This window comes from Pongo abelii, chromosome 8 (assembly GCF_028885655.2).
Source record: "Pongo abelii isolate AG06213 chromosome 8, NHGRI_mPonAbe1-v2.0_pri, whole genome shotgun sequence".
Classification (NCBI taxonomy): Eukaryota; Metazoa; Chordata; class Mammalia; order Primates; family Hominidae; genus Pongo; species Pongo abelii.
In genome coordinates, this window is record NC_071993.2 from 67,107,988 (window position 1) to 67,134,341 (window position 26,354).

Sequence of the window (26,354 nt, forward strand, 5' to 3'; positions counted from 1 at the left end):
TCACTGCAAGCTCCGCATCCCAGGTTCAGGCCATTCTCCTGCCTCAGCCTCCCGAATAGCTGAGACTACATCTTTAAGCTAATTCTAAGGAAAGAGACTGTCTGCTTGGAGAGACAAGTCCTGTAAATATATTTGTTTCATGTGTGTGAGACTTGTCTAAGAGCTGAATATATTTTATGAAGCTTAATGGGCAAATAACTATAGAGCAGTTTTGTTTGTTTGGTTGGTTTAATTTGCTTTGGTTTGGGTTGGACCCAAAATGTAAACTCTAAAAGGATGGGGCACTTTATTCAGTGGGTGGAGTCAACTTCCAAAGGTGCTAATCAAAGACAGTCTATAAAAAAAGTACCACTAAAAATGTCATTGTTAGTTACTGTAAATAGAAAGAAACGAGGAGAGTATTAAGCCAGGTCTTGTCCTTGGTCACTGGAAACAAGCAGGAAACCTTAAATGAAGACTCAGTCATTTGTTTCAGTAGAAAATCAGGCCAGCATGAATCATTTCACTACGAAGAGAATGGAGATTTTTCTGTTATTGTACTAGTTGGGACATTTTGGCGCAAGTGAAATTCAATGCAAAAAGGCTTAAGTAAAAACAAAGACATATAACTGGGATGTCTCTGGTTTTAGGCACATTTGGGTGCAGGAACTTGAACAATGACAGAGCTCTATCTCATTCTCTCCACCTCTTGTTTTCATTCACCCCATGGTGGGCTAACTGCTTGCCAGTAGCCCCACACCTGCAGGCTCCTGACTTTGCAACCACAGCACCTTTACCATCTTTACATAATGTCCTGGGGAGAACATGGACAGGCCCTAGATTGAGGGGGACAGACTCATCTCTAAACCGATGATGTGGCCAGGATTATGCAGGACCATCAGCGGCCCTGTGAAGTCAGGATGCCTGGCTTCATGTTGCCACTCCTGTTTCCAGGGTGGGGGCGGAGTTTCTTCCCTGCACCCCCAACAAACACTGTGGAATGGGTTTCTTATGCATAGAAGGAGTTAAAAAGGAACAGAAAACAGCAGATATCAACTATTCTGGTTCTGCTGCTAACTGGTTCTGTGACCTTGGATATAATAACTTCTCCACTCTAAGCCTCAGTTTCTTCATCTGAAGAATGGAGGAATTGATTAGAGGATTTTGAAAGCTCTCGTATCTCTAGCATAGAATGATTGCCAAAGAGGCAAAAGACACCTTATGGTGTGGCTCAGGATTCACAGAATTATCTGTTTATACAGTTTCCAAGCACTGTCATTAGGCTTTGTTCAGGGGAGTCACAAATTGGCAGGGGCATTTCCCCACTTCCCTCCTTGACACTGACCTCCAGCACCTTGTTGGGGGCTACCTCTATCCTGTTGGGGTAGCCTTTGGGGAGTTTCTGGAGAAGCTGCTGCCTTGGTAAATAATCTTTTTTTTATTGAGTAAACATGGTCAGCTGCCTGGCCTTTCTGACTCTGGATTCTAGCTTCATAGGAAGCCACTGAAAACTACTGTGAAAAAATATTACAAGGTTAAACTGAGGTTTTTCCTTTGGCTGGATTTTTCTTGCAGTCATTTCCAAAAACCTATTTCCCAAATCAACCCGGTGTGCATGGATTTTCTTCCCCTACAAGTTAGAAAGCAATTGTGCTTCTACACATGGAATTTTCTTTACTTCAGCTGCTGAAGCATTTGTTGGAATACATACTGCAAAAATGACTGCTGTGGCTATTACCGTAGTTGCTCAGGGGAGCTATTCAGATGCCTCATTTATTGGAGCTTAATAGATTAAAAGTCCAAATTGAGTCTCATGATATAAGCCTAATCAAGTTCTAATCTGCATAATTTTCCCATAAGCAGCAATGGGAAATTTGGATAATTTATGTTTCAGCAGTTGCCAATCATGTGTTAAATAGCATTGTTGCATTTACTTATCAAAATATTTTTATTGATCTGCACTTCATCTGACATTTGCCTTTGAGATTTTTTTCCCTGGCATTAACAGGAAATTTAATTCATCTCATAGATGATGTAATATGAGATGTTTCTCTTGATTTTAACATGTCTTTATAGATCATTTTTAAAGGTGATCTTTCCCTTTTACAACTTCATATTGAATACCTGTCTCAGCAAACCTAGATGACTCGGCCTAATTTATTTCCCTAGTTTAACGTAGCATATGGATTTCTAACCATCATTTATATGCACACAATAAAAGATAATTTGGCCCACCACTTGAACCAATTCCTTTATGTTAAGTCTATGGGGGTGGGGGAAGCACTTACCTTCATTTCTCCATCTATTCTAGGGGAGATGATTGATAAGAATTTCCATCTCCCTCTCTCCCTGGAAAGGCTCAGGGATTTAACTAGGGAAGATTTAGAAAGTACTTTGTGTTTCCCCCATGGAAAATACTGTAATAAAACATTTATTATATATACTGAGTTGTGCATGCTGCCATACCAAAGCAAGTTAAGCATAACTACAATGGGTCCCAGTTGTTATCTGCTATTGTTTAAAAGTGAAAACAATAAAAAGTAAGACTGGCTGAGGCCTCAGACTTGCCTGCCAGGGACAGTACCTAGAAGGAGAAGGCCAGCACCCAAGTCAGGGATGCGGCACAGCCTGCAGGAGTCAGGAGTCTGAGGTCAGACTGCCTGGCTGCGGCTCCCAGAGACACTTACCAATTGGGTATGCTTGAGCCATTTATGCCACTGCTCTGAATCTTATTTTCCTCTTCTACAAAATGCAAATATTAACAGTCCCTAAACACACAGGGACTGTTATGAGGAATAAACAAGGTGGCCCATGAAAAAACCCTTAGCCCAGCCTGGCACATAAGAATCAATATGGCATGGTGGCTTAGAGGAGACACTGGGATTTGTTTACCCGGGCTCCGCTCTGAGATCTGCTAATTCCTAGATGTATGCCCTGGGGCAAGTTGCTTACCTTCTCTGTGGTTCAGTTTCCTCCTCTGAAAAATAGTAGTATATACACAGGATGGTTCTGAGAACTGAAGTTATTACATGAGCAAAATTTAGTACATAGTAAGCACTCCACAAATGTTGGCTATTTTTTTTCTTTGGGTTCTATTTCAGCCTTCCCCCTCTCTTCTTCATTCTCAATTATTAACCAGTTTAGATCTAGAGCATTCTTGCCTTTGCTTTGAGTCTCATAAAAACAATGCCATTGAGCCTTTCTCATTTTCTAATGCACTTGGGTTTACAGTGTCCTGGAACCCTTTTCCAGCCATTACTTGTGTATATCTTATCTGAGCCATAGTTCTTCTTTCCTTATGATCACATAAGGAATATTGTGTATACACACACACACACACACACAAACACAGACACACAATGCTCATTGCCTTCTCATTAGTATTCTAGGATTTTCTGTGTGTGAAAAATCTTTTTTAAGAATCTACTAAATACTTCTTCAGTTCTTTATCCATAGGGAAGGGGAAGTGATCCACAAATACTTATTGTATACCTAATAAAATATTAATATTGGTAGCCAGCATTTTTGAGCACTTGCCTCATACCAGGTATTGTACTAAATGTTTTAAATACATTATTTTATTTTATCCTTACAATTGTCCTATGTAGGAGGTATTTGTGGTTTATCGATGAAGAAGCAGACTTGGAGAGAGTCTTGCTTATAGTGCCATGGCTTATAAGTGGAGGTGCCAGAATTTGAATCCAGGACACCTGACTTTACAGCCCATGCTGTTAACAATTTCATTCTATTTCTTTTCTATGTGCTGGGCATTTTGTAGATAATCTGGGAAGTTCAAAGAAATGAAAATCCAGTCTCTGACCTAAAGTTCTTATATAGTATATAGAATGAGAATACCTGTCATAGGATAAAGTTGGTCAAGCACTTATGCCTCATGCTGAATGAATAAAATAGATAACAAAAGCCTGCCACACCAGCCACTGAAGATTGGAGTGGGGAGAAAACTTACAGTGTAAGGAGGTCAGGTGGTCTTTGGAAGTTATTTATTTTATTTTTATTGTTTCCATAAGTTATTGGGGTATTGGGGTACAGGTGGTGTTTGGTTGCATGAGTAAGTTCTTTAGTGGTGATTTGTGAGATTTTGGTGCACCCTTCACCCAAGCAGTGTACACTGCATCATATTTGTAGTCTTTTATCCCTCATCTCCCTCCCACTCTTAACCCCTAAGTCCCTGAAGTCCGTTGTATCATTCTTATGCCTTTGCATCTCCATAGCATAGCTCCCACATACCAGTGAGAACATATGATGTTTGATTTTCCATTCCTGAGTTACGTCACTTAGGATAATAGTCTCCAATCTCAACCAGGTCACTGCAAATGCTGTTAATTAATTCCTTTGTATGGCTGTGCAGTATTCAGTCATACATATATATACATATATATATACACATATATACACATATATACACATATGTATACACATATATATGTATATGTATATATATATATATGTGTGATGTGATATATATATATATCACAGTTTCTTTATCCTCTCATTGATTAATGGGTATTTGGGTTGGTTCCACAATTTTGCAGTTGTGAATTGTGCTGCTATAAACATGCGTGTGCAAGTATCTTTTTCGAATAATGACTTCTTTTCCTCTGGGTAGATACCCAGTGGTGGGATTGCTGGATAAAATGGTAGATCTACTTTTAGTTCTTTGAAGAATCTCCACACTGTTTTCCATAGTGGCTGTAGTAGTTTACATTGCCACCAGCAGTGTAGAGGTGTTCTCTGTTCACTGCATCCATGCCAACATCTACTGTTTCTTGATATTTTGATTATGGCCATTCTTGCAGGAATAAGGTGGTATCACATTGTGTTTTGATTTACATTTTCCTGATCATTAGTGATGTTATATACAAGTGGCCAACAAACATATGGAAGTCATTTTTATCACAAAACTTGCCTCCCATGGCCATGATCAACAAAGTGCTATGGGGACATAGCTAAAGAATCAGGAGCCCATCTGGTGATAGCTTCGGCTGTGGATGATTTAAACTTCAGTCTTTTCGTGATTGAGGACTTCTCATTCCATGTCTCTAATGGTGATATTCTTAGTCATCTTTTCTGGCAAAATAAGTGGTTGTTTCTAAAATTAACTTCCCAAGTGTTAGTTTAACTAATGAAGGGAGTGTTTCCCATTTTCACTGTTCTCTAGCTGTAAATCTCTGGAGTATATTCCATGTGCCAGTGCGTTCACATGCAGAACTAGGGCGTTGTTTAATGTAGAGAGACTTCAGGTGCTACCCATGATATAGCCATGGCTACAAGCAATAATGGGAAGGGGAACAAGACGGTCAGAGACTGGGCCACAATTTAGACCTGCCACTTTATCAAATGCAGCTATGAGGAACGGGGTGGACACCATCCTATGGCATCAAAGGCCAGATTGCCTCATCCCTTTATGGAAGGTGCTTAAATTTCTCTTCTCTCCAAAGCCATTTAAGGAATCTGGGGCAGTCCTACCATTTCTGACCATAATTTTCCCATATCAGAACTCCTAAGAAAGAAACAATGTGAATAAATTATGTTCACCTTTAACATAACTCTACACCAGGGAAAAAGAGGAAGCCAATTTTGCTGTTATTGTTGCCTTTTGCTTTTAAAAATGTGTGACTAGAAAAGTAGTGAAACAAAAAGAGGCATGAAGTTTTCTTGCCAATAAAAGCACACCTTTTTGGGGAGTCATGCATGGGGGAGAGTCGGGCCTTCAACAGAGAGATGTCTTTGGACACCCACCATAGTTTGTCAGTTGCAGATGCTAATGGAACCAGGCCTGGTGACTGAAGGGGAAAATGGAATATGAAAGCAAAATGAAAGAAGCCTATGAAGCAAGCATGTCATTTCTAAATGAAGGTTTCATGCAAAGGAATTGAGTCTTTTCACAGCTGAAAATGGAATCTTTAAATAAGATAAAATAAAAGGATGCCGTGGCTTGTTGCGAGTTCTGTAATGAAATACAGTTTTCCTAATACCGTGTGACCTGCATTTCTCCCTGCTTTATGGGTGCTATTCCTTGACGTACAAACCCGTATTTTCTCAAGTCAGCATTTGATGATGGATGTCAAAATACAGGCCATGTATTATGCATATAGCATTACCGATTTAAGGTGTTTACTTGTCAGGTTGAAGAAATTCAAAAACGTCACATCCACTGAATCTGCACAGCTGTCGCTTCCAGTTTTTCATGCTTTTGAATGAAACTTCTGATGAAAACAGTTTAGTTTCCCCCTTCACCATCCTAGAGGAAGAAAACAGCTAGCATTTAAAAATGCATGTTTTTGGTTATGTGGTTGGCTGAAAAACATATATTCCAAAGTTTGAAAAGATGGACACTATAATGTCAATCAAAATGACTTACCCTTTTCATAGTATATTAATGTAAAGAATCAATTTAAGTGCAGTCAGGGAATGGATATTAAGTAAAACTTTGTTTTTCTTTTTGAAAGTATGGCACTCAGTGATAAGAAATGTATACACGGGAGAGCAGAAAGTAAGAAAACCCTGTTATATTTCTCTGGCATTTTATGCATTATGCACCTCCAAAACAACAGGTAATTATTGAGCTCCCATATTTCATTCCTGACTCACACCTAGCCAAAATGCCAGACTCAACACAATCTTGTCACATTGCTGGAAAGTGAGTCAGGGATCTGGTCACATAATAATCTATTTGGAGTTTTGTCCTTGGAAATTTAGCAAGTGACTTTGTTCCTAAAAGTCCCTAATTCATTGATAAGCCGATGTAGCATTCTGCTGAGGGAAAAAAGGAGAAACCGAAGTGAGTGTGAATGCTTGCCTGTCATCTAAATGTAATTGCATTGGGTCTTGCCACTTGCGTGGAGCTGCCGTATGCTTCGTTAGAAAAATTAATTTTCACCAGATGAATGTAGGAAGTAAATAGGTTTCTAATATTGATATGCGTCCATGCAAAACCTTAACGAGGCAGCCATTCTGCCTAGCTGGGATATTTCTCACTCTCACTAAACTGAAAGTTACAGTTGTTCCAACCTCATCCAGGTATGTACTTGGCTTGGACCTGGGACGCAAAGAAGCCCAAACTGCAAAATTAGAGACCAAGCAGGCTGCTTTCCAATTTTCCTGTGTCCACATATACCTTACGTGGTCTGTGTTGGGCACACTGGGAAGTTCAAGGGATCAGCCATAAGCAGATGGCATATACATTAGTCAGGAGGATTTAGATGCAAGTAAACTCCTTCTCCATTTAGCTTAAACAGAAATAAAAAATGTGTACATCTTATTATATTGTGTGTATGCATATGTATAAATACATTTGTGTGTGTGTGTGTGTGTGTGTGTGTGTGTGTTTATGTGTATAAAACCTCACATAGGGAGAAATCCTGAGGTGGGATGGCTCCAGGCTGCTTGTCCCAGGAACTTCAGGACAGCTCTTCCTGTCATTCACTTGAGCCAATATCACTAAGTTAGTTATGCCCTCAGCTGGTGCCTCAGTTCCTGGCACTACAGGCACATAAAACAGTGCTCAGTAAATTAAAAGAGAATCTCTTCCTATGTGTTTCTTTTTAAGAGCAAGGAAACACTTCCTGGAAGCCCCAGGAAGATTTCCTGACACCTCCCATTGGCCAGAACTCTGTGAAAACTGAGGCCTAAGTCACTCACCAGCAAGAGGATAAGCAATTGATTGGTTTACGGTAACAGTCAGGCCAGGTTAGGTTATGTTGTGGTAACAACAACAAACAAACAAACAAACAAACAAACAAATCTCAGCGGCTTAAAGCAACACAGCTTTATTCTTCACTCACTCAGAATGCTTTGTGGGTCTGGGTAACTGTTCAGGGCTGCTGTCTAGCCTTCATCTCCATAGTAACTTGTATTCTCACAGTTGCCATGGCCTGGGAAGAGAGAGATGGCTGTCTGATACCAGAACCAGCAGTGATATGCACTGCTCTGCTCACTTTTCATGGGCCAGAGCATTTCATGTGTCACATGGCCATACCTAACTTCAAGGGGGCACAGGGGATAATTCTCCTGTGTCCCTGGAAAGAGATGGGAGCCAAAATCTATGAGCAGAATAAGTAATTGGTATGGAGTCTGGATTTTTTAGGGAACTATGAAGTGAGTTACGATTATTTATAATGGTTTCCTACCCTGTCCTTCTAAAGAAATAATCATCAGAGTTTATCCTGGGAATACTAATTGTTGACCTGTGAATAATGCATAAGCTACATTTTTGGGGTTGTGTGTATATAGTGTACTCTGATTATTTCCAAATTTTCTACTTCTCTGATTTTTCTTCCTCCTCTGTTTCCTTCCCACTAGGGTTCACACCTCCAGGAATGGATAGATCCTCTCCAGATAACAGCCCAGTGCATGGGATGTTACGTCAACCATCCATCACAACTGGGGTCAACATCCCCATCATCACTGAACTAGGTAGGGGTCAATGTCAGCTTTGGGGGGAGTTTTTGTTCTCTCTTTCAAATCATGCAGGATATAAGGAGGTTGGTTTGTTTCTTAGCCCTTTCAACTTTGTAGCTGCTATGAGGTTTGTTTTGAGGGGGCTGGGAGGAAGGTATGGGTAGAAATATGGCAGATTACCGGAAGGGAAAACTGATCTATCTTTCTTCTGAGATGAATAGACAGTTTCCTTCATGCTGGTCACTGTTTTCAAAGGAGCATGAGATGATAGATTTGCAATTGGGGCATTCAATTGGGAATGGAGAGGAAAGGAGGAAAGGCTTAGTTCATGGATTCTTTCTGGTGATTTTTACTGTAAGAACCTCTTTTGAGCATTCTGTCTGGACAGCTCCTACAATCTGAGCCCTCCCACTGATACGCAAATCCTCGGATCTAAGCCAAACCCATTTTGGGAACAAGGTAGAAGCCCTGGGCTAATGTGTAATAACTTGACATTTAACATATCGTAGTTGAATATCTCAGCCAAAAGCCATTTTCAGCAAATGCCATTCTGGCCCCCAAAATGATGGGGTTTTGAGGGCCATGTTGGTTGGACAATAGAATCTAACTTCTAACCTGGCCATGGCACTCCCTGTTACCATTAGCGAGTGTGCAAAACTGTAGAGTGGCCTCTTCCCCCAAGACAAATGCAAACTACCTGTGGTCCGGGGTCCCTTTACTTGAGAATGTTTCTTCTGTTATTCCCTCACTCTCTTCTTTTTCTGTACTTTCCTCCACTCCCTTTCCCCAACCCTTAAATGCTGTATCCAATTAGCTAAACCGGGCAAGTTGCCTTTGGTATCAGTCAATCAGGAAAAAAACAGTGGGACGCACATTCTAATGATAACTGAACTGGGTAAGAAGCACTGTTTTCCTTCACATCAGTATCTCCTTTTGTTCTGTTGTTGGTGTTTCCAACTATCATCAGCTTGTTTTTATTTCACTGGCTGTAACAGAAAGGCTACCCCATGGCACTGCTTTGAATGTGTTTTATTTGTGGCTCTGGTTGGAATCGACTGTCTTGTTTTGGCCTTTCTTAATGATTTTTTCCCCACACAGCATCAGTAAACCTTTGATCACACCCATCTGACCTGGCAGTTGTTTCCAAAGCATCTTTGCTCTAATTCATTTTCTCTGGCCTGAGCCTTTTTTCCCCACTTTTTTTTTGTCACCCCGCTCTCCCGCCTTCTCCCTTCTACTCCTCTTCCAACACACTGTCAGTTTGAATGACATGTCTTCACAGCTCTCAGAGGAAGTCAAAGGAGAATATCAAAATTTTAAGATAAGAAACCTAAGATGGCACCTTCCCTCCAGCTGTTTATTTTTCTTTATTCTGACTTTATTTGCCTTCCCCCCCTCCCCCACTACTAGGGCATTTCTCAGAAGCTCTGGTTCTGAAGCCATAAAAACACCTGGTCCCTAGGGGAACCTTTTTTACTAAAGGCAGATTTCAAGAAGGGTGCAGAGGATAAGGTTAGCAGCCACCCAGGTGCAGCCCTGCACTCTGGCCCCCAATCCCAGCCCAGAATCCTGTCTGGGAGATTCACAATGGACTCAGGTGGACGATAAAGGCCTCCAGTCATGACTGCATTTGTTAGGTTCTTCCCCACTTCTCCGTGACTTGGTTAATAACTCCATGAAGGGCACCCATCAGCAGCAGGTCTCAGAACTGGGGATTGATCTTCTAAATAGAGACAGCAAAAGTGCTGCTCAGCAGAGGGGTGGATAGAGAGGTGGGAGCACCTGCCTTCACATGACTCACAAATGAAATGAACATTCCATTTTCTTGGCCCAAAAGTATATTTCAAAATAAGGGAGCAGATTTTCAACACAGTAATCTTGCTTGCGAGGTGTCTAGAAACCAAGGAATAAATTGTCCACCACTCAGCAGTGCATTATTGTAGGTATAGCTGTTTATCAGGACAAATTCACTCAGGTCAGGGAGTATCACACTATTTTCTGTTTCCAACCATAGGAGGGGTATCTTTTTCATGTTTAGTGTAGTTGTTTAAAAGCCCTAGGTTTCTGGATTGCTCTCCGCAGAACTGGAGGGCCATAAGAGACCCAGGGCTCATGTGGTCCACACCTCTGGTTGGAAAATTAATCCAAACATCTCCGTTTCACAAACCTACAGCAGCATTTCAGAATCCTCACTGCCAGGAATTTCATTTTCTATTTGGAATTCACGTGCCGCTGACTGACTAGGATATCTTAATTTGTCATTAGTAGACGAGAAAAGGAAAAGCTTGGTGCCCCAAACCTAAGGCAACAATTCTGGTATTTGATTAGCATCATTGACTCTCCTGAAGCCTTTGTCCCACACCAGATTTCTTCCTGTGTTCAGAGAATCTTTCAGGTGCTCACACCACCCTTGTCTTCTGCCTTGAAACCTATTTCTCTAGCCGCTATACTGCCCTCCTCAGACCACTTCACCTCCCACATCCCCCACAAATACTTCTGATTTATCTACATGTTCTGAGATATATTCTGCATTATGCCAGGCCAGTATAATGAATTTTAAGAGACACAGAGGGCACCAAGGCCACACAAGCTTTCAAAGCTGTGTAGCACATTCCACTCTTCATCTACTTGGAGACTCTCAATTGATGTTAGCATGGCAAAGGCTCCTCAGAGTCTCACAAGAAAGGACTGTGTTAAAGCTGTTTCACCTGACTATTCCAATTGTATTTGACCACATATGCTTTGGGGTGATTACATGGGTACCTCTTAGCACCCACATAATTACTGTTCTGTGAAATAGGCCTTGAGTAGCATTGCTTGCTCTCCTTCTGAGACTGGGTATTTCAGAACGGTATACAAGGTATTCACTGGACCCTGGCTAGTCTCTTGGAGCCCTTTTCCCATGACCCCAGATGTCTAGCTCACTGGCAATCTAGAGTCCCCTCCCCCTACTTGGAGTCACTTCACCTCCATATCTGGTACCAACCCTTCCCCATCTTCCTGATAAGAGGTAACAGATGCTGTGCTTTTCGGAGCATTGCCACACACACCATTGGTGGCTATTATAAGTAACTAAAACCGCATTCTTCCATATGTGGTCTCCAGTTTACATTTTCTGATTCACAAATCAGAAAGACTAAACAGTGGCCTACAACATCCCTTTGGACAAGTGAAGGGAGGTGAGGAAAAGCTACCTCTTGAAAGACCCCTGAGCAAGACCTTCAGTGTTTCCAAGAGAGGCAGAGGGAAGCTGGGCATTTTCATGCTGTAATGGGTGGACAGGTATTTAATGTCAGAATGGAGATCATGACAGCAACTGGTATTTATCAAGTCATGGCATGATCCAGATGCTGGGCCAGGCTTACTGGGCACAATCCCATTCGGATGAGCCTCCTGACAGCCTCATGAGAGAGCTGCTATAACTCCCCCATTTTACAGAAACAGAAACTAAGGTGTAGAATGATGAAATGCTTTGCCCAAGGAAGTTGGCAACAGGCTGGACTGAAGCCCAGTTGTCAGAGCCTGGATTTTGGACTTTCACCACTAGCCTGCAATTCAATTGCTGCTGAAACAATGGGGACCCAAATGTGACCAATTTTGGAAGAACAGAGCAAAGATTTTCCCCATTAGAATTTTTCTCTGGGGAAACAAGATGGTGTCATTTAAAAATACTAATTCCGTGCCTAGCCTTTCATGCTAGTATCATTTATTCTGCTTCATACAATAAACAAGTGTTTTTTTTTTTTTTAAAAAAAGAAGAGTTATCAAGAAAGTTGCTTAAAAAATTAAAACAATCACTCTAGAAAAGAGAATTAGCTGTTGATACATTTAGAAAGGAATCAGGGAAAGGAAACCTCATCTGTTCTCTTCCTAAAAGCACAATAATTATTTCAGAAATTGTGAGTGCCCCCTTCTCCCATCCCCCCACCGACTTTTCCCCTATTACTTGCTCTGCAAAACTGATAATTTCCAAAGCCAAGATGGGAATGGAAATTAATTTGTCATTTAATTTTTAATAAGTTAAAGACATCTGAGTGACACAACTAATCAGTCTGCACGTACACGCGGGAGGAGTCCTTGAGGAATCCTCAGATGGAAATGAAATACAGCATCCAATGCTGCATCTGCTTGAATGCAAGCACATAAAAGATTGAGCTGTTTAGGAGGGGAAAGGGAGAACGTGGGCGTCCCCATGCAACTCAAAATTCAGAGCAAGTCCTTGTCAGCAAGCAGCAGGAGACAGCCAGGCATCCGTCCCACCTGGGGTTTCCTGTGTATTAAACAGGGCCTATTGGGTGTGGACCTAGATTTAGGGCCTGGGACCCCGGGAACTACCCAGGCCAATCCCAGTGGGTAGGCTGCGGGTTATGCCTGTGGGTGAATTCCTTGCTATCTGCCTTTGCTGTGCTCCCCTTCCAGTGCTCTTTACTCCCAATAAGCTGCTTTCTTTTCATTGTGGCTAAAATGACTATCCCAGCATGGCTGCTCATCATTGAAATATGTCCATCTCTCAAAGGACTTGGTTACCAAAAAACACTGGAAAGTGTTTTTAGGTCATGATCCTAAAGCTATGCCAAAGGACTGGCCAGCACAGTCTATTGGTCCTCCAGCGGCCTGCCGTGGAGCAAGCCTGCTTGAACTCATTGCTCTCCAGGTCTCAGACACTTAAACAGTGACATAGGAACAGTCCATTGAGTCCCACTGCCCCCCTTACCCAAAGATCCATCTACAGCATATTCCATGCTTTTGTTTCCTTCTCAATGACTTCAGTGTTTCTAAACCAGTAGCCTGGTCTCCCTCTGGCTTCACTGCCTGTATGTGGTCTTCAGAGCTAATTCTTATTTTATGCTTTTTCTAGTGAACGATACTAATGTTCAGTTTTTGGACCAAGACGATGATGATGACCCTGATACAGAACTGTACCTCACGCAGCCCTTTGCCTGTGGGACAGCGTTTGCCGTCAGTGTCCTGGACTCACTCATGAGTGCGGTGAGTTATCCTGTTCCCTCCTCCTCACTCAAGGGTGGAGGATGTGCCAGTAGAGCACCTCCAACCTTTGAGGCCCTGGGCTGCACTGGGGCCACAGTGGAGAGCAAGACTCCTAGAAGCTCACACCCTAGAAGGGGAGACCCACATTATAAAACCATCACACAAGTAAATGTTTGATTATAAATTCCTCAAGTGCAAGGAAGGCAAGGCAGGCTAGGAGGAAATATAGGTGAGGGCTTGACCTGGTTTTGGGGATCCCAGAAAAATTCCCCAAGGAAGTCGTACATTTTATGCTAAAATTTGAGCCATAAAGAGGGGAGATCTTGGGGGAAGAGCATTCTCTGAAGAGGAAAGAAAGCAAATGCAAAACATGGTGATGGGGGGGACCTGAGGCTCTCAAAGAAGGCAAAGAAACCCTGTGAGGCTGGACCATGGTGAGACAAGGGTGCAGGAGGATGGCCAAGGTTAGACCTGCAGGACCTTGAAACCCATTTTCATGGTTTTGGACTTTTTCTTAAGAATAATGAAGAGGCACTGAAGGATTTTAGTTGGAGAGTGACATAATCAAGTTCATGCTTTAAGGGGATTGCCTTGGCTGTTGTAGGGAGGATGATTCGGAGGTACAAGATGGCGGCAGGAGGTCTGAGTAAGAGGCTGTCATGGCTTGGACTAGGATAGAGCTGGTGTTGGGATCGAGGGAGGTGGATGGAGCTCAACGGTATTGGGCAGTACAATTAATAGGACTTGGGAAAAGATTGAACATGAGCAGAAGGTGGGGAGGACAGTGGGTCAAAGGTGACAGCCAGGCCTGTCACTGAGACTGAAGTCCTTGGGAGAGAAGCAGGCATGGAGGCAAGGCCTGGCTGGGTATCTGCTGCAGGGAGGAGTTAGTGGCAGAGAGAGGAGAATGGGCTGGTGGAGGGATCAAACACAGCTTTGGTTTCTTTTATAACTTGATGTGCATCTAGCAATCAGGCATTTGTTTTTTCACTTTTGCAACTGAAAAACAAATAACGATTAAAAAATGGGTCCCAACATAATGGAGCCATCTTTCACTGCAAAAGGCAAAAGTAGACATTTAGAATGAGTCATAACCTGGGTATTATGAAGTCTTCCCACTGAGCATCTTTATTTATTATATAGAAATCTTCTTTATTTTGGAGTTCTCAAATTCTCAGTTTGTGAAAATGCAGACATAGGCTGAACAAAAACTGACCTTTGGAGAATCCATGATAAAGAGCGTTTCTGAACACATTAAAACCATAAACAGAACTCAGAGTTTTTACACACGTATATTTATTAAAGTGCTGAAGGTTATTTTCCTGAATGTGCTAAACAACTGATATGCTAATTATGCACCAGTCTCATCTATTCATTAAATAATGCTAATCCCAGAAGGACCTCTATTTGAGGAAAGAAAAAACATAAAGTTTTTTAAGACTAATTTGGGTTATTCTGTGTGCCTGAACATTGTCCAACTGCAAGCATATCTTAGTTAAAAATCAGAATTTTGGATTTAAAAATGACTGTGAAATGACATTCATCTGAATTAAGGTTAACTGGGCTTCATGCCATGCCATGGCTTTCCAAGCCAACAAGGAGATAAAATGGTCCTTGGAAAAGGGCTCCCTGTTTCCTGGGGCTCATGATCTTTCTTATGGCCTGATGATACCAAGGCTAACGTTTCTACCTGCTAGTGATGTTGGGCTCAGTTTGGGCAAACTCCTTGAGCAAGCCAGAAGGAATGATAGAAGCCTCAAGATGTGTTCCTAAGAAGACCATATTCTCAGTCATAGGCCTCATATTCTGCAAATCCAGTTTCAAATGGATTTTGGTAATTCATCTCATTAGAAATTTTTATTTTAGTTCTCATCCTAATTACAGAGATTTCAGAAGACTGTTCTAAGAGCCGGTTAAACTATTTACAGTAGAATTTTTTTTTCAGAACTACAAAATATTCTGATAACATTTTTAAAATTCCAAATTTATAAAATTGTTTATGTTTCTACATATCAGATATTCAGTATGTTTCTAGCAGGACTGGCTACATAATTTGCAAGGTCACTTTTCATGAATTATTAAGAATTTCAAAATGGTGACAGCAGAGTATTAAAACAAAAGAGACTTAGGGCTGGGCGCGGTGGCTAACGCTTGTAATCCCAGCACTTTAGAAGGCCGAGGTGGGCAGATCACTTGAGCCCAGGAGTTTGAGACCAGTCTGGGCAACATGGGAAAACCCTGTCTCTACTAAAAATATTTAAAAATTAGCTGGATGTGGTGGTGCGCACCTGTAATCCCAGCTACTTGGGAGGCTGAGGCATGAGAATCGCTTGAGCCTGGGAGGTGGAGGTTGCTGTGAGATGATATAGTGCCACTGCACTCCAGCCTGGGTGACAGAGTGAGACCCTGTCTCAAAAAATAAAATAAAATAAAATAAGCAACAGAGATGCATCTGAGTACAGCCCTGTGCAACTACATAGGCTGAACACCCATGAAACCAGCCCTGGTTCCAAGGAATAAAATCGGTTTGAGCACCAGAGAACTTCTTTTCAACACAGCCAAAGGGACATATGGTAGCCACAGGGTGGAGGTGGGAGCCCATCTGGATTTGAGTTGCACAAGCATCTATATCATCAGTAGGTAGTCAGTTCTTGGAAATTCAAATGAGAATTCAAAGTGAATTGATTTGAAATTTTTAAACAAGCCATCTCCCATCTCCTTTGAAATGCAAACAAAAATGTTTGGGATAGTGTGACTAAGGCATGTTTGGATGCAATAGTATGGGAGCAGCATGTCTTCTGCATTCTAGCTTAGGATAAAAGGGTATCAGAAATCTGGTAACTGTCATTGTATTTATCATCAGGAGCATCATTTACTAAGGGCCCAGAACTGTGCGAGGCACTTTAGCTACACTATCGAATCTTTTGGACAATAATGTGAATACTCTTGGTTTAAGTGTTGAAGCAAGACATATTTAAGTAAGTCATTGATGGTAACTTTTCAAATCATTAATCAAAATGCCTATCACATTATTCCAGGTCTTGTTTTCATTGTCTAGGATGAACAAGCTTCATAATGAGGTCTTGAGTAGGGTCTGAGTCCACAAATCCAGTTGGATCCAGACGTTCTGATAAAATGTTACCTGTGATTTCTTTGCATTCTACCCCAACCCTAATGTACGAGAAAACAGATTAGTCAAGTGCCAAGGCAATAACTAGAAGGAACAAAAAGGGCTGTCAGGAATATAAATTGAGAAAGTGAGACTCCTCCAAACAGCAGGAGACAGAGGTAAACTTTCATTGCAGGCATTCACTCATAAGCAACATCACAACATCCACACACAAATCTCTTCAGATGTCGACAGTCTCCTTTTTCTAGCGCTCCTCCCCAAATTGTCATTTAATCATGTGTCTAAACATTCTCTGAATATTGTCCTTCATAACCCAACTCCTGCTGCTTACTGCTTCATTTGTTAAAAGAATAATATTTTGATTCATCACAGGCATTCCTGGAACAGATCGGGATGTTACAGACATGGCCCTGTGGCTTTATCTCATAAATCAACAGCAGAAACACAGGATGAGAGGGAATAATTAGGTTTTTGGATATATGTCTCTAAGAAGATCACAACTTAGAAATGTATTTTTCCGAATGATACCATCTTGATGCACACAGTCGCACCAGATGAAAGGAATCCTCTCTGTTTTTAGGGATGAGACTCACATATGAGTATTCAGATTTCTTTTTCATCCAGCTATCACTTTCTCCCAACCCCAGCCCCAATTTAAACTCCACTTGGACCCTGAAAAGTGAATACTGGACATGGACTCAAGAGCCAGATGGCTTAGATCTGGATTCCAGAACTGCTGTTTACTGGCTGTATAACTTTAACCTCTCTGTGCTTCAGTTTTCTCATCTTTAAAATGAAGATAGTAATAGTACCTGTGTCACAGGGTTGCAGAGATGAGTAAATGGGTAAAGGTTGTAAAGCGATTAGAGCAGTGCTTAGCACTTGACAAGCTCTGTATGTATTTATTGTTGCTAGTGCTTTTAATCAATACATTTATTGGGCACTTACTGGACACCAGGCATGATTCCCCATGCTGGGGATTCAGTTGTAAAAAAGAGAGATGAAGACCTTGCCCTCATGTTATTTAAACTTTCATTCTAGTGGGTTAAGTGTAAATAGGTAAGTGAATAAATGAATAGTGTCACATAAGGATAATTGATTTGAAGAACATGAAATAGCTTGAATGGGTGTGGAGACCTGTTTTACCCTCAGTGGTCAGAGTAAAATTGTCCTAGGAGGTAACATTGAAGCTGACACTGAAAAAAACAGAAGGAGAGAACACTGCAAAGGCCAAAGCTGCACAGTGGTGACAAGCTGGGTTTGGTTTGTTGGAGGAAGCAGTTGGAGGCCATTGTGGTTGGAATGTGGTAGACAGGAGAGCAATCACGAAGGCAAGGCCGCTGGCCGTACTGAGTATTCCAAGTACAATAGACCACATCCGGCCAAGTTCTAAGTCTGGGATGAGACACTTCAGACTTGGCAAGAGGATCCACCTTCTTCTGAAAGCCACCAGCGTCTCCTAATGCTGCTGTTTCTGGATACGCTGGCTAGGACAGCGAGCCCGTCACTGAGTTGATTCCTGAAGTGCAACCCTTGGTTATTTTTTTGTCCAACACCCCATCCTCATGCACTCATTTTAGAGAAGAAATAGCACAATATATTGGCATAGTACTTGGCTTGATATCTTGTTTCTAATAAAAGATCTGTAATAGAAGTCTCAAAATGTCACATTGCAGTCTACATCCACCCCACAGACAACTTCTGCATTTATCAAGTTTTTATTTTTAAATTGAATTTGTTGCCAATATTTTAAAATAAGATTTTATATAAAATCTAGTTTCCTGCCTTCTTTAAATTAGAGTCAGAAGGCAGAGTCCCAGATTTCCATAAAGCAGCTATTGGCTTGAGCTGAGCAGCTGCTCCCTTTAGCCACAGTCCACACTACTCTCTATTGCATCCCACCAGGCCTGCTTCATTCATGTCTCTTCCCTGCTTGGTTCATCCCACTGTCCTGGCCTTACCAGCCTCCTGCCTTTTGCTTCTAATCTTATGTGTCTGCATTGCAATGTCTGTGGTCAGACAGCATCCTTGGCCTTCCGGTCACTTGCTTGTCCTCTGAGTTAGGAGGTTGTGCATGTGATGTCCATTTTCCTTGAGCCTTGGACCTTTCCTAAACAGATACCAATCACACTGAACCATCATTATTGAAGGAGCAGTGAGGAGCCACCTCCTTCTGAGGAGAAAAAGGGGAACCCTACTACAAGAGCTAATGAGTTCCAATGCACACAAGTTGGGAGTATTGTCATTTTTTTTTAGAAAACAAGATTTAATGAAGCTTTAGGTTTGCAGGGCCTACCTAATCTGGAAAAATAAAGAAAAAGCATATCATAACAGTGTTAAGAGAAAGAGCAGAGAAAAGCAGAGGGCCCTGTTGCTAGTGTACAATACATCTGAGAAGTGTGAATGCCAGCCTATGGAGAGACCCATGCTGCAGGATCCCCCAGGAGCTAGAGAGAAATTTCAATGTGAGCCAGTTAAGCCGGGTGTGTCTTTGCTCTGCCCACTGCACCACAATGCCCAGGGCAGGAGTTTGCATGTCCAGTGCATTCATATTTTCAGCAAAGGCAGTGACTTGGAGGAGGGAAACTGGGCCATGAATTAGGACTTGAAGCTTCTGGTCCTGGCTCACCGGCAGCCCTTGCACATTTTTTCTACTGTCTGGGGCCCAGCTGGGCCCAGCTGTTAAATGGGAATGATGTTACCCCTTATGACTTTCTGCTAATCGGAGAATGGCAAAGGCATATGAAAATCTTTCACAGAGCAGATACGTATTTCTTAAGATCACATGTAATTACAAAGAAGCAGATTTTTTGGTATATATGCACGTACATATATGTATATATATTTATGTGTTTGTGTGCACTTATCCTCTCTCTTTCTCTCTTTCATGAACACACATCTTAGATCGTATTTGGGAGCTTAGTGGGTAGATGAGTTGGGGTACCCAGAAGATATGATTCCATGTTCTCATCTTTAATATCAGAGAGCTGGCCTCTGTTTGCCAGAAATGAACTTACGTCAGTAAGACTGGAGGGTGTGACCATCTGGAATGTGTGTTCACATGATTTATGGTCTTTCCTGTACTTTCATTAAGGGCCAAACCCTTGAACCTGGTGTTATGGAGAGGCCTGAGTTCTCTATCAGTCCAAGCTAACTTAATGCCATGTGATTTTAGTTACATAAACAATTTATTGCTCCATGACCCTATTTCTTACACTCCACTCAAGAGCCTCCATTTCAACTGCTCACACGGAGACAGAGGGCACATGGCCGTCCCGAGGCAGAGGAGCTAGCAGTGGTGTCAGTCGGGCACATGGAGGTATGTCCTGCTAGACTCAGGACAGACCACCGCTGTCACATCAGGCCAGGCAGGCCTGGGATAGGGAAAAAAAAATCCAATCATTTTCATCCCTCACAAAAGAAAAATACTAAAAATAAAAATCTACACCATGAAAACTAGCAAATATAAAAAATGGCAGCTATGACATGGAAAATGACAATTTTAGAGCAATTATAAACGAAAGGCAGAGAGCCATTAAAGTTAAGGCAATGTTATTAAAAGATGTGTTAATTTTCAGTTAAATTTTCTATAAAAGACCAATTAGTTTAAAAGGCTTGACAGCATTAACTGTGAAACATAAGCTCCAGTAATTATACTTTAAAAAAATAAAAAGAGGAGGATGCTCGGGCGGGTTGCACTTGCAGGCACAGCGGGGCGTGGGCCAAGCGGGCTAGATGGCGCTGTGGGCTCAGGTTTCCCTGTTACAGTGCCTTGGTCCCTCCCCTGGCATTTCATGGTTTCCTCAGTGTCCTTTTACAGGACCTGAGAATCATCAAACTTGAGAGGCCAAGCGGGCCACCCTTGTGTTCTGAGCCAGCTCTCAGAGATTAGAATCAGAATGCCGAGACACTGGGAGAGGGAATTGTCTAAATTGGTTGCATTGCTAGTTGATGGTTCTTTTTATAAACTCCCATTTTTTGAGTATGCTTTATCTATCAGAAGTTTCCCAAATACTCTCATTTAACTCTAATCTATAAATTTTTGTTTTGTTTTGTTTTTTCATCTCTGTTATGTGGATGAGGAATTCAAGGCAGAGAAAAGTTAGGCAACTCTTTCATTGTTGTGGCTATTGGATAGCAAAGCAGGTATTAAAAGTCACACTAATTGGATTTGGAAATCTGTACTCATAACCAGGGGGCCATGTTGCCTTAATCAGAAGAAGGGCTTCGCTAGTCAGGTTTGCAACCTTGTCCTTGGCGGTGGGAAGAGGGACTCCTGTATTCCTTAGACTATGCAGGTCACCTGACCCAGGCTCTGAACAGGACCGTAACTCAGCTGTCTTATACTCCCAAATGCCCATGTGACGCAAGGATAGCCATTGAGAAGGTCTCTGCCTGAAGCATCCCTGAAGACTAACCCTGCCAGAGTTGGAGGTTCTATACAAGAGCTTCCCAGAAGGCTTCTAGCACAGGTATCATGGTAAGGCACAGAAAAGACTGGCAGGACAAAAGCTTAGGAGGCAAAGGACCTCACCTACATGACCCTGCCTTTAGAATGTTGTATTTCTTCAATTTTAGCATTTATGTTAACCCAGAAGAAAATGTGTGCCTTCTGGGTCGGGTGAGTTGTAGAGAGATTTCCTCCACAGGAAGCACCTTTGGTAATTGGCATTTGAAGTTCTAGCACCTGGTTTGCCCCATGATGCAGAAACAGCCATCACCTATGCAGAAAGCCCTGGAGTGATGCTTAATTGCAGACTGCTGAATGCTCCGTGAAGTGCCCTACCCCAACCCTCACTCCCATCACATAAAGAAATTTGCACCCTCCAATATGACTGACCTGACACCCTTTTCCAGAAAAGGCATTGTCTTTCCACCAAATTATTCAGATCCTGAAGAGATAGGTGTGCAGAGCACACCCGTCAGCAATGCTCAGAGTCCTTCTCTGCATCTGAATATTGGGGTATCAAAACAGGAGCAAAAGCATCTGCTGGCAAAAATACATCATCATTCTCTGTCATCACGGATTCTGCTGCCCCACAGCTCTGCTCCTGGATGCCTGCATGGAAAAATCAAGGAGAGCCATCTGGGATGCAGTGCCAGCTCAGAGAGCAGACAATTATGCTCAGAGATATGAGTGGTCCCAGAGTTGTTCAGACACTGGTGAAACCCTGGGACTGACCTTGAAATTGTACCTGTTGATGAGCAATTCTAAAAGTCATGCACTCTTTGACTTTCACACAATTTCAGGCTAAACCAAGGCCCAACGATTAGTAGGTGCTCAATAAATGTCCGTGGCTGATCAAAAAGATTTGGGTATAACTGATTTCAACACAGAAGTGGGAACATGTTAGGGTCAAATCCCAAAGATTTGACAAAACAATAACCTCCCAGGCTGACCTTTTAGATTTATCATTGCAATGGATAACCTATAGTGCCCTATGTTTAAAAAAAATTGACTGTGTTTTTATTAGAACAGTTATTCATACTTCTTGATGAAAATTTGGAAAGCACAGAAACATATAAAAGAAGACATATAAAGAAGAAACATATAAAAATAAAAAGAAAACATATAAAAAAGAAAATATAAATGGCCTATGTTTCCAACACCAAGGATAAGCATGGTTAATATTTTGGTGTCTTTCCTTCTAAATGGATAGATAAATACAGAATTATCTCATTTTATAGGTTGGTTATTTTTTCCTTTTTCAGTTAATATTTTATCCAGAGTATTTTATTATTTTCTTAGGTGTCATGATTTGCAGAGCCCCCACAGGACTTTATGAGACTCCAGTCTGTGGATGTTCCAGAATCTATTTATCACTAAATGGTTGGCTATTTAGCTTTTTAAAATTTTTGTTATAGTAATGATTAATCCTGTAATAAAAATAATTGTACATAAATCTTTGAACAACTAGCAACTTATTACATTGAGGCAAATGTACTGGATTTTTTTTAAACAAATATGGACACTTTAAAATTTCTTGATACATATTGTCATGATATCTCCAAGAAACAATTTTACCAATCCACACTCTCATCATACTGACCCATCTCATGCCTTATGGCAAGTGCTGATTGTCATTTTTCCTAGGATGCCCTTTAATTGTGTTTATGATAGTTTTGAAGCATATCAGTTTTTAGTCTGTATATAATGATGTAAATGCATATTTTAGATAGTGAATTCATAGTTTTTATGCGTAAAAAGTGCATGCTGAACATGAGAACTATCAAGCATTGTGAGATTAAACAGTTTGCTATATTTTTGTGAAGTTGTTTATGGCTACATTTTTTGCCTTTAACTATTTAGTAACATTTGCTTTCTTTTTTACAGAAATTTAAAATAAATGTATTTTCACAGCAGAAAATATATAAAATAAAATTATAGGAAAAAAACCCAAAATTCTAAAACCAAGGGTTCACTACTAAGTAGAACTTTTGTGTACTACTTACAGACTTTCACATAAATATGTCTATCAGTTCAGGTATGCGTTATTTTTCCCTCTGGAAGTCCCCAAATCAGAGCATTATGTACTTTTTGTAATACTTTATGGTAGAAATAAATATGAGTGACCATAATAATAAACAGGATATCATTTTTCTGATAGCTTTCCATTAAACATTGAAGTTTTATATTTAAAAAATAACAATTCAAAAAGTAATAAGTGCATGATTTGTTATATTATGAAACAGTGTATATTATAAAGTTTAATAATAAAAATGATCTCTACATTTTATAAACATTTGATAATTGAAAACATTAAAAGGAATCATTAGTATGAAAAAGCCAATTAAAAGTAATATTAAAACTTAAAACTCAGTACCATAAAGATTCAATATTTAAAAGTGGGTACTCTTAAAATTAAATTTTAAATACAGGAAAAGTTAATTTCCCTAGCCAATAGTTTTGCAGGTATGCATTTTTAACATGAATTGTGATTCATGGTGTTTTGGGGATCCTACTTTTAAAAAACATTTTAGTGTTATGTAATTATTACCATGCCATTAAATATTATCTGAAAGCGCAATATTCATGTCTGTACAATGTGAGTCATGTCAAAGAACCATTGTTTAATCATTATCATATTGTTGAAAAATTTTTATCAGAGAACCAGTTTCCCCCAAATCATTCATTGAGTAAAATCCCTTCCCCGTGGTATGCAATGCTTTCCTTATTATACTAAGGAATGGATCAGCAAACTTTCTTGTAAAGAGCCAGATGGTAAATATTTTCAGCCTTTGAGGGCCACATAGTCTCTGTCACAACTACTTAACTCTGAGTTTGTTAGCACCAAAGCAGCCCTAGACAATACATAAACAAATGGACATAGCTGGGTCCCAACAAAACCTTATTTAAAAAAAGTAATGGATGGCAGAGCAAGATTTGGCCCAAGAGCCAGATTTGCCAACTTTTGTATTAAGGTCTTATAACTACTAAGCAATGGTTTTCATAAATCCATTCTGGTTGATCTTCTAATTTTTCACATTGTCTACAATATTTGGTTAGAAAGCCTTTAAAATTTACAATACTACATGAGAGGACAATTTTGTACGACTCTTTCCAGGGGAAATTTAGCATAATTTTATCAAGTTTTAAAAAGTCCAATTCAAATCTTTAATTACGTATATATCAAACAACAATTTTACTAGAAAAAATGACATTAAATGGCCTATTTACATGTTAAGGAACATGGAATTTTACTTTTTTCCTAATACTCTCCTCTGTCTCTTCATAGATGATTACTACTTTGCTTTTTGCCTAAAAACGATAGCGATTCTTATTCACATCCAGTGATTAGTATTAAAGAGAGTATCTGGAATAATAGTGTTAATTCTCCTATGTATCTGACATTTTATTCTACTTATTTCTAATTTTATTTGTGTTTTTTCAGTTATATTGTCATAAGTTTATTTTTTCAAGGAATTATTTCTTGAATTTAACAATTCACTAAATATCCTCTTGCTAATTCATTAAGTGATGCTTTTCATCCTGCTTTTTTTAAAAAAAAGAATTCTTTTAATACTTAATTTTACTTATTATAATTCTGTTGTATTTAATAATAGCATTAAAGGCTCCAAATTTGTCTCTATAGCATTGGCCTCAAGACATGATATTTTTATATGTCATTCTCAAATATTCTTTAATTTTAAAATATTTCATATTCTAAGTTTGATTTCCATCTTGACCTAGTAGTTATAGGATACTTAACAAAATTTTTTTGATGTTCTGGAATATTTACTTTTACCTCTATTATATTGTATTTAATTTTTAAAATGTAGGCTATACAGCCTATACTTTGTTATATATATTGAGATTTGATGGGTTTGGCCATTGATCTTTTTTTGTAATTGTTGTTACAAAGTTTAGCAAAAATACACTAAATCAACCTGATTATATCCTCAGTTTTCTTATCTTTTGATCTATTTGGCCTGTAAAAGCTAAAAACAGTGATAGTGAGAATATTTCACATATTACCCTTAGTCCAGATTTATTCTAGTGTAATTCTAGTTAGTTTTGCTTTCTATATTTCAGTTATAATATTTGTCCATAAAAAAGTTATAGCTTTATTGTGAGTGTCAACTATGAATATAAAATTAACTTATCTAACATAATAGTTTAAAATTTTTCTTTGAAGTATACTTTTTTCTTCCCTTTATCTCTTTTAAAGATATCAGAGTTCGATTTTGGCATTTGAACAAGTCTGAAAATCTTTGCCATTTTATAGGATCATTTAGCTCATTTATGTTTAGTTATATAACATAAGATGCTATAGTCTTACATTATGTTTTTTACATGCTTCTATCATAATTATATGTTTTATGATCCATCTTTTGGTATGTGAACTATACTTTGTATGCTTATTTTCTGTAGTGTAAACTTTCCATTCTATTTTTAACTCTAGTTAGTTGTTACCAGCCATTCTATAGATGTATTTTCTAAATATTATTGTCTAGAAAAATTTAGTAGTTCTTGATTCCTCCTTGTATAAGATCAGGCAATTTTCATGCCTTTACTTCCATCATCATCTCTATCTCATCTCATTTTTCTGACTTTAAAACATAATTTTAGCAATACTATATTAATAGCTAGTTTTGTCATTTTTTTAATAATTAGTTTTGACATTTGCATTCCATTTTGTAATAATATATACAACAATCTTTTACAAGTCTGTTTTAAATATATTTTAACAGTAAACCAGATTTGCTCATATTTTAGTTACTAAGGGTTTAAAATTATCTTTAAAGAAGCTAATTTTTGTTTCTGAGTATTTAAAAAAATTAAATCAATAAATGCTTATGTATGCAAAGAGTCAAAAAATATTTCAGCTGCCTTCACAAATTATTGGCAATTTAGCTATATGTAGAATTTTTGGAACAAATGTGTCCTGTCAAAATTCCTTTGACATTCCTCTTACATTTTCTAGAGAAGCTTCAGCCTAGCCTCATTTCATACTTGCATTTCTTACAGCATTGTTTTAGGTCATTTTTATTCTCCATTTAATATTTTGAATTCAAATATTCACTGAGTACAGGTCTAGGAGTTGGACACATTAACTTGCTAAATGCTTTTGATCTGCATCCTAGATTCATTTCCCAGCTCAGGACAGGTTATTTTTATTTGTTTGTCTGCTTGTTTTACATGCTTGCATTTTGTTTACAACTTTGATTTGTAAATACTTACTATTTATCACTTGACCTCTGTTGTCTTTTTCTCAATATCAACCAGCACTGTTATTAAACAAACAAACAAAAATCCCTATATCTTTCTCTATTTAGCTTAGAACTTCCTGGTTTTACTTCCATATCACTAATTGTGTGTGTGTGTGTGTGTGTG

The 26,354-nt window shown here is 39.6% G+C and overlaps 1 protein-coding gene across 10 annotated transcripts in view; it reads left to right on the forward strand.

The window, feature by feature from the left end:
- The window catches only part of KCNMA1 (potassium calcium-activated channel subfamily M alpha 1), an 838,033-nt gene that overhangs the window by 787,566 nt on the left and 24,113 nt on the right, over positions 1-26,354 (forward strand). For all 10 annotated transcript variants that reach the window (XM_063727600.1, XM_054522412.2, XM_054522407.2 and 7 more), the window contains 2 exons: positions 8,302-8,415; positions 13,259-13,389. In XM_063727600.1, coding sequence (XP_063583670.1) covers positions 8,302-8,415; positions 13,259-13,389 — 245 coding nt within the window. The remainder of the gene's footprint in view (positions 1-8,301; positions 8,416-13,258; positions 13,390-26,354) is intronic.